Source organism: Gobius niger, assembly GCF_951799975.1.
Source record: "Gobius niger genome assembly, chromosome: 13".
Taxonomy (NCBI): Eukaryota; Metazoa; Chordata; class Actinopteri; order Gobiiformes; family Gobiidae; genus Gobius; species Gobius niger.
This window is the reverse complement of record NC_136864.1, coordinates 15677427-15693848: the sequence shown is the minus strand read 5'-3', so window position 1 is coordinate 15693848 and position 16422 is coordinate 15677427. Positions and strand designations below refer to the sequence as shown.

Here is a 16422-nt window from a genome sequence, read left to right as displayed (position 1 = left end):
GTGAATGAAAGCTGGCCTACAGTAGCAATATGAGAAACCTGTGAAACAAATCAGAGAAATGCTTGTATACATCAGTCAAATCCAAATTTGATTGCACAAACTTGTGACGTCATACTCAGATGACTGATAGTTTGGATGAACACCTAGAAAGCTGTGTTACATCCGTGAAATTGGGTTATTAATAAAGCTCTTGGTTGACCAGATCAAACTGTCATATCTGTATCCTCGTTTAAAGAGGTTTTATTTACTTATGACGTGCGTTAAAAGACAGAGGCTTCTTCCTTGTTCTGTGCAGTTTGGCATTTCAGTACGAGCAGAAAGAAGTGACGGGAGACAAGCTGGTTGCAACAAGTCAAGGCCGTCCCTGACTTAGTGATTGAAGAGGTTGCGCTGAGTGCTCGTCCATTGCCAAGGACCGACAGCATAATAAACTAGGAACAAAGCTGTAATTGGATTCATGTCATTTGTCTGCAAAGCGATCCAAAGTGCTGATTTAAATGTCTTTTAAAGTTTGTATACTATTCAAGTTGGAAACTACTAAGTCAATGTAGCATGAATTTCAATCTGACACATAATATTACAGACATTTCTGCATATTTCCAGCTTGACGTGTCAGAGGCGGTGTGACTGTGATTTATGCACATTGGATTTCCTGACCTTGTGCTTACCGTCTTATTGGCATCTATAAATCTTTGTCCTGCTTATTCTGCGACCCCTTGACATTTCCCAGCTTCTAATCACATGTGGGATTGCATCTATTAACAGCTGCAGGTAGGACCATATTTTCCTAATGTTTTTTTTTTTCCTCATGTCAATAGTGTCTCGGTGACTCGTTAGTCCACTTATCTCTGTCATCTGCCTGCCCTCTCATCTTTTCGTACTGGAGAGCCATTACATCCTGACTAGAATTAATTAAGACTGCAGATTAGCCCTTGCTCAAAATATAGGACACACAGCATGCCTGTAGAGAGAGAGAGAGATCTTCCCATTTGTGCGCGGTATGTTTGCTTTGTGCATGTGACAGACAGAGGACACTCTGTACAGCAGCTATATAAGATCTGGATAGAGAGAGATTAATGTCCAAAGCTTCTCCAAGATGGTTATTAGAACATAAGAAACATTTCTTCCAAAGATAGGCAAAAGCTATTGATTCTGGTGATGATGTAATACAAATGTCAGACCTTTATACCCCAGGGAGAGACAATTTCACAGAAGCCACTGGGTAGTGAGTCACAACAGAAAAAAATGGGAAACCTGTCAAGCCAATTCATCTTTTCATATGTTGATAAATACATGATATGTAAAATATGTAAAAATGAGTCACGTTTATTTTATCCCCATTAACTTTCTAACAACCACCACAACAGGTGTTTTCCTCTAATGATTTTAAGACTGATTTTAAGAAGGAAAAATCGTATAATAATCGTATAATAATCGTAAACAACGATTAAACTTGTTGACTAGCATTGTTTCGAGACTGTGGCTGAGAGTTTCTTCAGTAAGAATCAAGACCAGCGCGGTCAAGCTGCTTTTGGGGAGCTGAAAATAACAGACAGGTTTGGTAAACGGCACTGATTTCCCAAATGAGAGACAGATTGAGTCTGGCTCTTCTCTGTCAGTTTGCCAGTCCTCCAAAACAAACAAGGAAAGACATCCATTTTGCCGAAACTATCTGCTTTACTCAGAGCACCAGTCACACTATGCTTGATAGTACTAGATACACCTACCTGCATTCACTTTGCAAGAGTCAGCATTTTGTAATGAGTGAGTGTGATGTAGCATGAATACAAATCAACTGCAATTGATAAGTCGAGTGTCTGTGCAGGTTCTATAAGACAAGTCATTCCTCATTTTTTACTATACTATTTCAGTTGCTATACTATTCTGGACATAATATAAAGCAGAGGTACTCAGTTCCATTTACTTCTTAGAGTACTTCAACACAGTATTATTTACTTGATATTATTGATATTATTTTGAATGGTGACTTATAGGGCTTTTCCACCTACACTTGGCACTCAAAGCGCTTTACAGCAAGGATCCACTCACCCATTCACACTCTCATTCATACACCAATATATGCAGCCACTGGAGGCAAGGAGGGTGAAGTGTCTTGCCCAAGGACACAACGACAGTGTGCGCCTTCAGGAGGCGGGATTCAAGAAAAGTGATCAAGGACCGGATGCATTTGGCCCCAGAGCTGACGTCGCCAAACCCCATAGATTTAATAATGAACCCTGACCATCAGAGTTAAAAGCCCGCTCTTTAGTGACCCCTAGTGGTTTCTCTCTAGCACAACACCAAGATATTGAGAACAGAAAAACTAGACGTATTGTCCAACGGATTTTCAAGGAAATCCATCGGAACCTCTTGTACTCCACCGTGAGAGAATATTTCAAGTCCAACTCAACCTTCTCCAGAGTACACAAAGAGATTTCCCTCTCCCGGTGATTTTCACTCAAGGACGCGCCCCCTCACGCACACGGAGAGAGAGAGAGAGAGAGAGAGAGAGAGAGAGAGAGAGAGAGAGAGAGAGAGAGAGAGAGAGAGAGAGAGAGAGAGAGAGAGAGAGAGAGAGAGAGAGAGAGAGAGAGAGACGGGGAGAGGTGCAGGTGCTGTGGAGGTGGGAACGAAGCGCACGGGCGTCTCTGGCCGCTGGGAACTCCACTCGGACTGGCGCGTGGGGCAGGTGATGTGCGCTCTTGCCCCCATGGCTCTTTCCCCCCACCTTCCCACAAGCCAATTTCACACGGAGACGCAGGTGTAGCCTCATCGGCTCTCCTCCTCCTCTTCCTCCTACTACTACAACTACCTACTCTCATTGTCCATGTACCGCACCTCCCTGCGCTCCGCTTCCTCCTCCTCTGCAGGCGTCACCGGCGGATTGTCTCAGTCTCGTTGCCACGGGGAGCATTGTAGTGAGCTATGCGGTTAAGAAAAACGTGGTCTTTGTTTATGAGCCGGCTCGTGTTGTTGGTGCCGTTGTAAATGCGAACACAGCGGGGCTACAGCCAGCACAGATGACCTGAAGGAGGGAGGGAAAGGCGGTTCCAACAACAGCACTTGTTTCATAAAGAGAAAGACCTATATTGATCACCATGGCTGACCAGGTAAGCGCACACGCGTTACACATTCCCCAGTGAATGTAGGCTAATTTATTCTTTGTCTGCTTTAGCCATCACACAAACTTGGACTTCCCATACATGTTTGTCAGCTGTATTCATGTCTTAACCATCATAGCTTAAAACATGGTTTATGTGTGTTCACCCTGGTCAACACCCCAACAAGGGAGTAGATTCTCTCAAGGTGTATAGTCTTGCATTCAGAGTAGAAAATTAAGCAATTATGAAGAATGCTCTGATCTGGCACTGATCTTCTTTTGCAATATTCAACAGTAAAACTAATTCTGATACTACCTCTCTACTAGAATGATTGGAGTCTTAGTTTTCTTTCCTGAATAATCTTCAATGACTTAAGAAACGGGGGGAAATATTTTGAGGCCAGTGAAAATTGTACAGTATTTTGATGATATTTCCTCCCCATTGTTTATCCCAGTCATTTGTGTGGATTTAACAGTGAAATAAACCTTTACAGCCACTCATCCCAGCACACAGTCTGCCCTATCAAAAATGCATTTGTCTTCTGTGGCAGTTGGAGATGGTTATCCAAATTGGCCTCTAATGAGCTGTTCAGTGCACATCATTCCCAAAGTTGAACACTGTTCTAACTCGGCTGCGGTGGCACAGAAAAGCACAATGTAGGTGATCTGTGTAGTGCATAAGACAAGAGAGTAGACACACACAGTTGTAATTAAATTTGTATTAAGCTGCAGTTGTTTGGCCCAGTTTGTGTAAAGCCTGTGAGAGCGGGAGATTAACCCCTGACACTGGAGCTCAGCCTGCGGTCACTACTGCTCTGTCTCCACATGTACCGCTCCCCTGAGCCGTCCACAATAAAGGCCATGCGTAATTGATGAGTTCTTTCAATTAACCTAATTGTGCAATGTGAAACCAGAGACACTGTTGAATATTCACGTCTGTCTGGGTGTGTGCAGCTGATGCTCTCATGGAAACGGCTGCTGCACATATGGCATTACACTGTTGTGTCTCCAGTTCTGGCTCTGTCTCTGAGAGTTTGCTGAAAGTGTCTCCCTGCTCTTTGTAACTTTACACCATAAGCTGTCAAATATAAGGCCTAAAACAAATAAACATGATTGGGTGTACTGGTATGAAGAGACACACCCAAATAATATCTATACATGTGTAATATGCAAAGCTTGGAAAATCTTAGAATAATGACATAGGTAAGAAGAAGGTGTATTTAATTGTTTCCTATAAGTGAATCAATATCCAAGTAATATCTACTTTATGAAATACTGTGCAAGTCTTTCTGTAAAAAGTAGCACTAGCAATTATAACTACTTTATGCTACAGTATGTTGCTCTGCTTTTAGCCCTGTGCACCTCTACCCATTATCCTGCACCTCCATATGACACTTGTAAACAATGATGATAACCCCACTATTGAGCGACCCTGTTGTGCTCACTTTATATTATAATGCGTTCTAGTTAGTCTCCATAATGAACCCCTATTACTCTAGTCAGCTTTGCACTGAGTGAGCTATCAGTCCACTCACACACTCGTACATGCAGGACCCGGGGGTGCTGCTGCTGGAAGAGGATTAATTGCTGTATTAATATTGATGAAGGTTGTCTTTTGCTGACCCTGTTGTCGCTCCCCGCAGCTCTGCAAAAACATAGGATCGCTTGTTTTTTTTGCCACGCGCTTGGAAACATTGAATATAGTGATGAAGCAGTTGTGGCCCTGACCCATTTGTGTGTGAATTCATGCCGCGATACAATCACTTGATGACCCATACACAGTATACTGAGGCAGAGCCATCTGAGCGCCTTATTAACCCCAGCTGGTACCTTATTATAGCTATCCTTCCCAAGTATTTATGCTTCACTGGCACCATTGTCCCCAAGTCTTAGGGGCTTCTGTATAGAGCGTAACTTTTTCCGAGCCTGTTTGATAAAAGTCCAGAAGAAACGAGGACACCCACAAAAATAGGTCGTGTTCTTGGACCCAATCTATTTTTATATATCTTTTTAAACCAGTATTATTTTTAAACAGAGAGCAAAAACAGAATCATCAATTGAGGACCACAGAATACACCGATATAACCAGTCTCTTCAACCTCAGTTACTGCTGATGTCTAATGCCCACAAACTACATGGTGTAGCATTAATATGGACTTTATGTTGCCTGTAATATACATAAAACCTGATTTTTTTCTGCTTATAACAACAATCATTTTTACACAGTGTTATGTTAACCTGCTGTCTGTTCGTCCTTATCAGCATTTGTTCAGGTCCACCACATACTGCCACCTCCCACCTCTTGACATCTCCCCCGCTCGGAAAGGTCTCCCTCTGACACGCACAGAGCGTCTTCATCAGCATCTTTCTCTCTCGTGTCTGTCCCGTGTGTCTAACCTCTACAGTTATCACCTACCTCCCCTTACGCACAGTGACACGTCCCTCCCCCCCTTGTTACACATTGATAACATTTACAAGAAATGGCAGTCTACTCCTGTAGAAGGTTTATTGAAGGTACAGCCTATTTATACTAAAGTTCAGGCGCTATAGCTTTCCCTATGGTATTGCTTTCTATTTTTAGAGGTTCATTATTATTGCATTTATCAGCGAATGCGACATTGCCATTTCAGGTCTTCCTTTGGGTCACTGGTTCATTCTTCGAGGTTTAGTCAGGGGTTAGACCAGGTTCATTTGTTTGGGTGTTGTCCTGGTTTAGACATAGTTTAGATCTAATGTTGTCTTGCCTTTATTTTGTTTGAAATTAGGATTTGACCTGGGTTAGATCTGGTTTAATACTAGTTTAGTCCAAGTTGGTTTAGCCTGTGTTTCTTGGTTACCACAACTCTTGGGTGAGACACTGTAGGTGAATAGGATATAAATACTGTATATAGTATAGTACATTTAGAGACATCAGTTTTAAACTTCTCCTGAGAAATTTGCATTTGAATTTACAATTTTCCGTATAAACCTCACGTGTCATGTCCTGAATCACACCATGGTAGACCTGGAATTGCTCTAGTCTTGGATCCTAGACACTTATGTATTAAAAAACAAACATTTCTCTTCTCTTGTATTGCAGTACAGTATGTTCCTGACCACTGCCCCGCCCCTGCGCAGAGGTAGCACACCCTTACCTGTCAAACACCAGCTGAGGAGAGAGGAGGCTGTGTCTGAGGACTGTGACTGGATCCCAGGTCTGGAGGAGCCCACCACTTTGCCTATTACTGAAACAGCTGTGCCTCGAGAGGAGTCATTTGGCCAAACAGCAGCTGCCCAGTCCACTTACCACAGCCACGGCGGGGCACTGCGGATAGTACTGCTGGGACAGAACGGCGTTGGCAAGTCATCGCTGGCCTTATCTCTGGCGGGACAGTCGGACCGATCGCTTTCCATAGACTCTGAGACATACGGTAATGGCCTGCAATGGGATGCACTTCGTCTGACTGCATGCACATCCGGGAGAGATTATTCAAGTCACGTCAGCTTTTATTTTTCAGAATGTCCAAGAAGTAGCATGAGTTTACTAATGCTGAATTCAACATTTAACTAGAAGAAACACTGACGCAAGTAGAGCCTTCACGTTAGCGGTGAAAAAAAAGAGAAACGCCTAAACCAAAAGCATTTCAGAAGCATTTGTAGAGGTCTGAACTAGTTGTGCGTACATGTAAGACCCCTTTTAGATGAGATATTTTGTGGTTTGCAGACGTTTAAGTATTATCTAGTCTTCTTAATTCCCTAATGTGACCTTTAAAACAGCCATTTTGATTAGAAATAATGGAATTAGGCTTCAAGCTCCAGGCTCAATATCCTGAACAACACAGATCCATCTACTGTATATCAAAACAAACCAAGCCAAGGGTAGCGTCAGAAAAGACAACCAATACAAAATGTAAAATATTAGAATGAACAAGTGTCATCCTTTAATCATCTCTACATTATGCTGCCATATGCACAGTTCACTTCTTCTTAAAATATTTATGTTGAAGAAAGTGACTTCTTCCTATGGCAACGCTACTGTATGTCTGCATTGCTTTCATTCAGAAGATGCAGCATGCTTTATTTAACAATGTGCTGGTTTATTCTGGGAGGTGCAGTGTGAGCGAATGCAGGGGATTGCTCTGTGACACCTTTTCTATTATCACCTCTATATCACTTCTAGGCAGTTCAGAGCATCTGTTTTAGAGCTACATCAGCCACATGGGTGAAACAACTAACACCTGCTTCCACCCAGACTGAGCTCAGAATCTATATGAGCTTTCCAGTGAACTCATCATTTCTTGCTTGCCATTTGACTAACACGCATTTTCCTCAAACGTGTCAATTTGACCTAGTATTTAAATTATTAATTTTATTTCAGTAAAATCCCTTTTATCAGAAAAATTATGTTGAAGCAATCTATTCTCTATTCAGGAAGCAGAACTCATTTTTAACATTTCAAGCTGTAATAACTCCTAAGGGAGTTTTCTTATGCACTGCAGTCCGCAGGATATTTTGTCACAGGTCTGCTGTAAATTGTAGCACCACATACAAATCCTCTCTTGCTGCCAATGACCGTCATGCTCTTGGTGCTCTAAAGCTAACATACAGTATATGTCTGTCACGGCTGTTTGCAGGGGAAGGTTACGAGTGCTCGGTTACAGTGGATGACGAGGACAGCAAGCTCATTGTATATGACAACTGGAAGCAGGTGAGAAACTCCCGTGATTTGACTGGACTTGGGCTAAAGCAGTACTTTCAGTACTTTGTGTAACTTTTGAAGATCTATATTATTGGTTTGCACTGCTGTAATTTCATATGAAGCTGTAGAGCTCAGGTTTGCGCTACCCATGGAGAATTGTAAATGTGTAATGCAATGGTTTATTTGTATAGTGCTTTTCACAGCCACACAAAGCACTTCACCTAGTGCCAGAGAGTCACTTCATTCACTCCACACACAGTGGTGGTAAGTTACGTATAGCTTCAGTTTCCCCTGGGGTAGACTGACAGAAGAGCTGTCGCGACTGCACATATGTGCACTAACTCTGACCACCACCAGTCTCACACACACACATCGTGTTTCTAGTAGTAGGGGAAACCGGAGAAAAATGTGAACTGCTTTAGTTATGAGATGTAATTAGGAATAGTGACTCTAGTATTTCTGTGGCTCTTTTCTCCACTTTTTAATATTGTCTACACCTAATTCCCCTCAAATGGCAGATTTCATTTGTAACATTTAATTATAAACTATTTAATCTGAGAGGCCTCAAAATTCCTGGGCCCTATTGCTCAAATAAAATAAATACACCCTGGATAGTCTCCGGGCTAACACAGAAATTAACATAATACAAAGTCCTTGAACAGTAGCAAAAAGGTCAAGGAAAGTGACAAGAGAAGAACAGGAAAAACTCCACTTATAAGTTAACTTTTGTGTATGTCCAAGGACAGTTATTTTTACAAATGACTGTAGACGTCACAGCAGTGGTACCAGGTGACAAAGTTTGATGATGGGACATTGTAGAAAACCCTCCTGTATTTGCCCTTTCATATTGCAACTGTGTAATGGGAAGAAAAGTCCCAGTAAGGCCAAAAATTGCATCTGCTATGCATCACCAGTCCTTTGAGCTGAAGAAGAATGTGTTAACAGCTCCAATAGATGTAATTGTTGTTGCATTCTGCAGCAAGCAGCAAACTGGAACATTTCTGACCTTGCCCCATACGGTGACACTGTGGGTTTTCTGACAAATCCAAAACATGCTTGTCTCAAATTCTGTGTGTTCCGTGTCTTAATTAGCGTGAAGGGCAGCCCGTTCCTCGTACTTCCTACTCCAGCTGTCCACTCCACTGCAGGCCCTGCCCCTCGAGGTTAAATTATTCACACACTGTTCTGTACAGCTCAGGGGAAGCTCGTCTGAAAGCCAGGCCTTTGACTTTTTGTGGACACACTTTTCCGATTCACTAGCTCTCTGTCCTGCAGCCTTCACACATCCGCATGTCTTCATCTGCTCCCGTCTCTTTCATAAGGCTCCATTCACTGACCCCTTTTTACTGCAGCTAAAAAAGTTAATTACGTTTGTTATTCTGTGCATGCTAATACAAAGTTAATTCCCTGTCTTGCATTAACGCGCACACAAGCAACAAACTCATGCCAGCAGGAGGCTTGGATGAGCTCCAGGGCTGTTTGTGGCGGTGAAGACATGAGAAGTCCTTCCAAATCGTCTAATAAGATGTTTGCCTAATGTTTAGGACTAATGACGGTTGATGAATCAGAAATGAAGTTACCACCTGTCTATTACTTCTACTCCCCATATGTGTGACCACGGACAACAGCTTGGAAATGCAGTTTTGGTGCTTTTCATTTAGTTCAATTCAACTTTTTTTAAACATTGTATTCATTTTAACAAAACATAACTGCAAACAAAGTTTGCAAAACAATCCGGCACAACATTATTGTTTTAAAATAACGTTTGACCCTCCTCCATTACGGATATCTGCCAAGTCCCGAGGGTCCAAAGGTGTGTTTTGTAAAAGGCATTGAAATGACCCCTCACAAGGACAGACCATTGGAACCGTACCACTGTAGCTGTGCCAGGAGTTCAATTAAATTAAATTCATTTTATAAAATAAAAACTGAAAATCAAACAAGGTTGAACAGTCGACTGTGACCCAGGGCGTCTCAAGCCCTTAGAGAAAAGGAAAATATGCAGAGAGATTTCTTACCATCATTATTTGGACAAACTCAATTCCCAATCTTCCTCATTTGTCTTGTCCACATTTATGTTACGGACTGAATACACCCTACATAAGATTCCACCCACAAACAGGTGCCACGTTGAAGAGGAAATCCGTTACTTCATCTGTCAGTAGTCATGATGTTGTTTATGTGCGGTCAGCAGCATGACTCTGTCTTTGGCCTTGAGATGAGAGCACATTAACAGGCAGTTCCTTTAGTCCCCTGAGGTGGGGCTTCTGGCCTCGAAGCGAGCTGTAAGTATTCTCTATGGGGCACCCCAACCTACCCCCACGTTTCCATAGCAACCCCTGCCGACATCCACGTACACACTGTCGCATACGGGACCACGCAATCAGTCACTCACAAATAGACATCCAATACTGCTGACATCCTCCCCGTGTGCTATCTATCTATCTATCTATCTATCTATCTATCTATCTATCTATCTATCTATCTATCTATCTATCTATCTATCTATCTATCTATCTATCTATCTATCTATCTATCTATCTATCTATCTATCTATCTATCTATCTATCTATCTATCTATCTATCTATCTATCTATCTATCTATCTATCTATCTATCTATCTATCTATCTATCTATCTAAATATTGGGACATCGACTCAATTCTCATTTTTGTTGGCTCTATAAACCACCGCAAAAGATTTGAAATGAAACAGACATGTGTGCCTCCCACTTTTTAAGGGACCACAACTATAAATCAAACTTTTTCCATTTTAATATTTGGTTGCAAATCCTTTGCAGTCAATTACAGCCTGAAGTCTAGATGGCACAGACGTCACAGGTTTCATCCCTGGTGATGCTCTCCCAGGGCTCTACAGCAAATGTCAGTTCCTGCAGGTTCTTGGGACATTTTCCCTTCAGTTTGGTCTTCAGCAAGTGAAATGCATGCTCAATTGGATTCATGTCAGTTGACTTGGCCATTGAATAACATTCCACTTCTTTGCCTTAAAAAGGTCTTTGGTGGCTTTCGCAGTATGCTTCGGGTCATTGTCCATCTGCACTGTGGAGTGGTGTCAAAGCATTTGGCTGAATATGAGCACATAATATTGCCTGAAACACTTCAGAATTCATCCTGCTGCTTTTGTCACCAGTCACATCATCAGCAAATACAAGGGAACCAATGCCATTGGCCCATACAAGCCCATACCATGATGCTGCACCACCATGTTTCACTGATGAGGTGGGATGTTTTGAATCATGAGCAGTTCCTTTCTTTCTCCATACTTTTCTCTTCCCATCACTCTGGTACAAGTTTATCTTTGTCTCATCTGTCCTAGGATGTTGCTTCAGAACTGTAAAGGCTTTTTAAAGATGTTTTTTGGCTCCTGTGTTTGAGGCTCACCAGTGGTTTAAGTTGGCTTGTTTAGATCTAATACGTTATAATAATGCTATCTCTCTAATGGCTTTGTTTTTGAGGGCATTTTTTAAGCCTAATAGTGGCTTGCTTCATTGATAGTGATAACTCTTCAATTGATATTAAGAATTAACCGCAACAGTATCCAAAATGCAAATATCACACTTGAAATGAATGGACGTCTCATCTGTTCCTTACAAATGGGATAATGAGGGAAGAGCAGACACCTGGCCATGGAACCACTGAGCTGCCACTTGTCCCATTACTTTTGCTCCCTTAAAAAGTGGGAGGTTCAATACAAACACTTGTAATCCCTACACCGTTCATCTGATTTGGATGTAAAGCTGAAGGTCTGCAGTTTAAGCTTGTTTGAAATCGATTGTGGTGGTTTATAGCGCCAAAAACATACACATTTAGTCGATGTCCCAATATTTATGGACCTGACTGTATGACTTTTAGACAGTGAATGCAGCCTTTTTCTTTTTGGCCTGGAGACTTTACTTGACAGGATAGGACCGGGTGAAAGGGGGTGAGGAGTGGCAAAATTCAGCAAATTGTCAGAACTGGGACTCTACTACACAGTGCTAAAGCTGGAAAGGGTTATCCTTCTTCAATAACAAAATAGATACTGTATTTTCCAAGATTGCGTCTAATTTCACCCATTAGAAAAACATAAGGAGCATAATAAAAACATAACACTGTATGTAGATGTGTGTTGGATGTTGGTCACTTTAGCTGCCTCGGTGTAATAAGCTCACACCGATGCACACCCTACACCAGGCTGGGAGCGGGAGTCTGCTCGGCCAGACGCTGCATGTTGTATGTGTTGTTGACGTCATGATAGTTTAAATAAGTCATCACTGTTCCCAGAATAGAAACACTAGCATGCTTGGTCTTGTATCAAGCGTGTTATGTCTCCATGATGAACATTGCAACTGTGCGTATATCAGGGTCACTGCACAGAGGGTCCTGCTCTGCTCACACCACCTCAATTTTGGTTCCTTCGCCTGCGTATTAACGTTCATGTCCTATAGCGCTTTTGTCAGGAGCGCGAGCCTGACTGGAACTGTTCATTATTATTTGATGCAGCAATATTTAAATATTTATTAAAGACAAGTGAAAGGTGTAGCCCGGAGCCGGCAAATGTAGGCCAAGTATGATGTGTGTGGCTGTTATCAGGTTGAATTCATGGCTGTCCCTCAAGACAATTTTTTTTTTATCTTCGAGAAAATTAGATAAAGGAACCAGGATGCAATTTGCTGCAGGATAATTGCAGCTTGACCACATTCCTTCGCTCACTCTGAGAAAACACTAAACGCCTTGGTATTTCTTAGCATCCTGTTTACGTGTCTCGGTATCTTTACTGATTCTCAAACACAGTCAGAGCTTAAAGCCACACCGCGTAGAATTTTACCCAATAAATAAAATTGAAATACAAGCATTTATTTTATGACAGATATTTTCATCACAGAAAATGCTTCATAAATGTACAAACAAACATTTATGAGGCTCACCCCTGCTAACATATAACTGTTAACTTTACTAGGAGTGGGTACGTCTCCAGCTCGTCTCCATGGAGATGTGACGAAAGGCAGTAGATTTTGAGATTTAAGCAAGTTCGTTTCTCATCCAAGTCCATTCTTTTATTACACACTGCAGTCACAGCATTTTCTGTGTCATTAGGAGCATGTTTTGTTTTGCCGCAACACTATAGTCCAAAATGTTGCGCAGTGTACCTTTAAATGAAATTGATCTGATTATTTTCTGTACCTTTCTATAAGATGCGATAAAATTCACTCTCTCAAATCTCAATTCAGTATTCTCTTGTTATTGGTAAACTTCAAAACCAGGAACAGAACCTATTTCTGCTTACAAGACAAGTCTCTCTTGAACTAATCCATATACGGATAATGGTGAATGAAACATCTGTTGACCAATATAAAATAAGAAAACCAAGCAATCTGTCGTTTTTACAGCCTAAATGGAGTGGATGTGACTGTGTTGCATAATTGGTCCTCCACCAACTGCATCAGGTTGTGTGTTTTCAGAAAAATTAGGTTATGATGAAATATATCTTGTCCTGGAGCTCAGTGCATTTTCATCCAGGTTTTTGAAGGTCAGAGGTCAAGTGAGGGGCAACGTCCCTGAAGCGGCTCCAGATGTGGCTGCAGATGTTCACTTATGAAGCGCAGATATGGGTCACCACAACACTCACTGCTGCATTATATGGGGGGTTTACAATGAACGTATACATTTGCTAGATAGTAGAATAGACCTATGAATGATTAATGTGTTTTAAGACACTTGCAGGATTTATCACAATCAGCAAATCACAAAAATAATGTAAGTCTTCTGTTCACTTGATCAATCTTGATTTTCATAGATTTTTTTTTAATCATCAATGCAAATAAATATAACTTTTTAAGTAAGTAAGTAAGTAAGTGCTTTATTTGTCATTGTATAAGTGCACAACAAAATAGTGTTCAGGTGTTAGTCCAGAGCTGCTGCTACTGAGCTGCGCTGCCACTCTGGGCCAACCTGACCAGCATGTTTTGGAGGTCAGGGAAACCGTAGCACCCGGAGGAAACCTGGCTGGCTGCCTTTAGTCTCCTCTGATCCTCTGAAACGGTGCACCACCTCCTGGGTTTGTCCCTGTTTCAGAGCGTGGTGTCCTGCACGAGTCAGATCCTTCCTCTTCCTTCGGTGCAGCTCCCTCCACTCTACAACAGTCTTTCATCATCTTTTGGAAAGATCTTAGCAGTTAATCTGTTTTATTCTCCAGGGAACGTCCATTAGCCTGAGCCATACTAGGGATAGAGGCATGTGTGGTGTAGCTTTGAGTCTTGCCCGGATACCTCCTCGTCGGTCCCTTCCTTGTTTCCTGTAGCGCCTCTTGTGACGCCTCCACTGTGTTGCAGGTATGGGTGGCTCTTGGTGCCTCTTCAGTGTTTCAGAAGAAGAAATGTGTAGCTCTCAAATGTCTTGAGCTAACCCTAACTGCGCAGTTGGTACAGCGGGTCGTCTCGTTATCGGAAGGTCGTGGGTTCGAATCCCAGCTCCCGCAAATGCACACTGTCGTTGTGTCCTTGGGCAAGACACTTCACCCTCCTTGCCTCCAGTGTCTGCGTACATTGGTGTATGAATGAGAGTGTGAACGGGTTCCTTATTGTAAAGCGCTTTGGGCGCTATATAAGTTGAGTCCATTTATCATTTACCATTTAAAAAGCTGCTTTCCTCTGCAGTAATAAAAAAATCCATCGATCCCCACATTTTTACCATAAGATTCATAAATGTAGGCAAGATGCTTTTTATATAAACGTCACCGTAAACAAAAAAAGAACTAATTGAACACACAAAACTCCCCCACACCCCAAACATTGAGCTGTTATTTCCATAGAATTGACAGTAGACCTGACAGCTGAAAGGCCCAATGTTGAGATTACAAGTTTGGTAAGATAAAATAACTAATATCTGTGAGTCTTCAGTCTCTTTATGTATTTAGAGATTTTTTGTTTTCTTTTTACTGCACTGTTTTCATACCAGTGCGTTTTACATGTGTCCACCTCACATCCTCTCATACTGTTAAACCTCTGTCTTCTGCATCAGCACAAAGCCTCAAACTTCCCTCTGCAGTGTCGTGATGTTATCAGACTGAGTGGCCTGCGTCGTGAGTGTCTTGCGCTGCCCCTTCCTCTCCGTAACACCCTCCATTCATCATTGCTACCTCTACCTCCATCGATCCGATCACTCCCTCATTTCTCTTTGACATGCACTTTACACGCATCTGTCACCCCTGTTTGGATGCTGTTTGCCTTTGATATGGCTAAAGGCAGAACAAACAACAAGTATCTAAATGCAAAAATCCATAAACCGCTTTGCTAATGTAGTCCACAGAGTGAGCGCAGAGATTGCCATAGTTTTTTAGGTGTGTGCTTCGGTCTCCAGGGAGCGGGTTAATGAGCGGCACATAATCTCACATGTAAATAGGCACGGTGAAAATAGGGCTTTCCTTTTTGTGCAATATTAATTTGAGTGCTCACATGTAGTGCAGTGTTGCTTATGCAAATGCCGTCTGGTAAGTGAATCATTGTGCTGCTAATGCTCACGGATTCAGCACAGAGCTCTTGATATGAGTTAAAAGCATGTTTTTGAGGGCAATACTGCATCAGACACTAGGTCTAGATAATTGAACAGTGCAGTATTTAGAATAGTTATAAATGTTGAAATAAACTCTGAGGAGACAGTGGCTCAGATGTTAGAGCGGGTCGTCTCATGACCAGAAAGTTGGAGGTGTGCGTCCTGATTATTGTGATGATGAAAGGCAAACGTTTTCTTTATTTACCATCAGAAATACCTAATGATGACATATTGTTTTGGATCTGCACACATCCCATGATTCAATCTCTCCATGTCACTTTAATGGCACCATTAAAACCGCTTGAGGCCATGTTTCCCATTAGCTTTATTAGATGTTTTTACTTCTTATCTTCATCGGCACCAGAAACAGGAAGCTGTGTCCCAGAAGGCCCTTTTTTTTTTTTTTTCATATTGCTCCCGTTTAAAGTCAAATCCATCTTGTGGTTTCAAGGCCTGAACGATCGCCTCATTAGTCTGTGTTTAAAGCCATTGTAAAAGCGATGCACAGCCAAAGCTATAAATCACGTGCCGCAGCGTATTGTTGTACAAAGAAATGTGTCCATGAAACCAATTTTTATCATTGTTTTTATCCCCAAAGAAAATGTTCATCTTGATTAAAGTCAAAATAATGATTAGAATTTTAAAAGAGGTTTTGATGACCTTTGATGATTGGTAGAGGAGAGGCTTTTGTGGATCGTTTAAAGAGGTTGTCTCAAGCACACCCTAAATGATGAAAACCAAGTTAGACATCTGTTGGAAAGAGTCAGTGGAAGCAGCAGCCCAAAGCGAGACAATCCTCTGACAAAAAAAATGAAATACTTGCATTATTTATTCATAATTTGTGCGTGAAACCAAAACTGTAAGTGAAGCGTTGAATACCAATCAGTGTCAATGTCTGAGTTGAAACTGAGGACAGTGTGTAGTCACAGAGCAATTTGAAGGGGTGATGAACTTGAACAGCGTATTCAAATTCAGTAATATGGTAGTCTAATTTGTGACGGTGTTGGCTTTAGTTTACATTTTATTTTGATGCCAGAATATGTTCTTGGTTCACATGGGGAGAGCTAGACTTCTGACGAGGCTTTGGCTTTAGTG

The 16422-nt window shown here is 41.8% G+C and overlaps 1 protein-coding gene across 1 annotated transcript in view; it reads left to right on the top strand.

The window, feature by feature from the left end:
* Positions 1 to 2579: 2579 nt before the first annotated feature.
* rem2 (RAS (RAD and GEM)-like GTP binding 2) overlaps positions 2580 to 16422 on the top strand; it is a 29632-nt gene continuing 15789 nt past the window's right edge. The window contains exons 1-3 of the mRNA XM_079568938.1: positions 2580 to 3110; positions 6180 to 6510; positions 7714 to 7787. Of these exons, the coding sequence (XP_079425064.1) occupies positions 3099 to 3110; positions 6180 to 6510; positions 7714 to 7787 (417 nt within the window). The 5' untranslated portion in view covers positions 2580 to 3098. The remainder of the gene's footprint in view (positions 3111 to 6179; positions 6511 to 7713; positions 7788 to 16422) is intronic.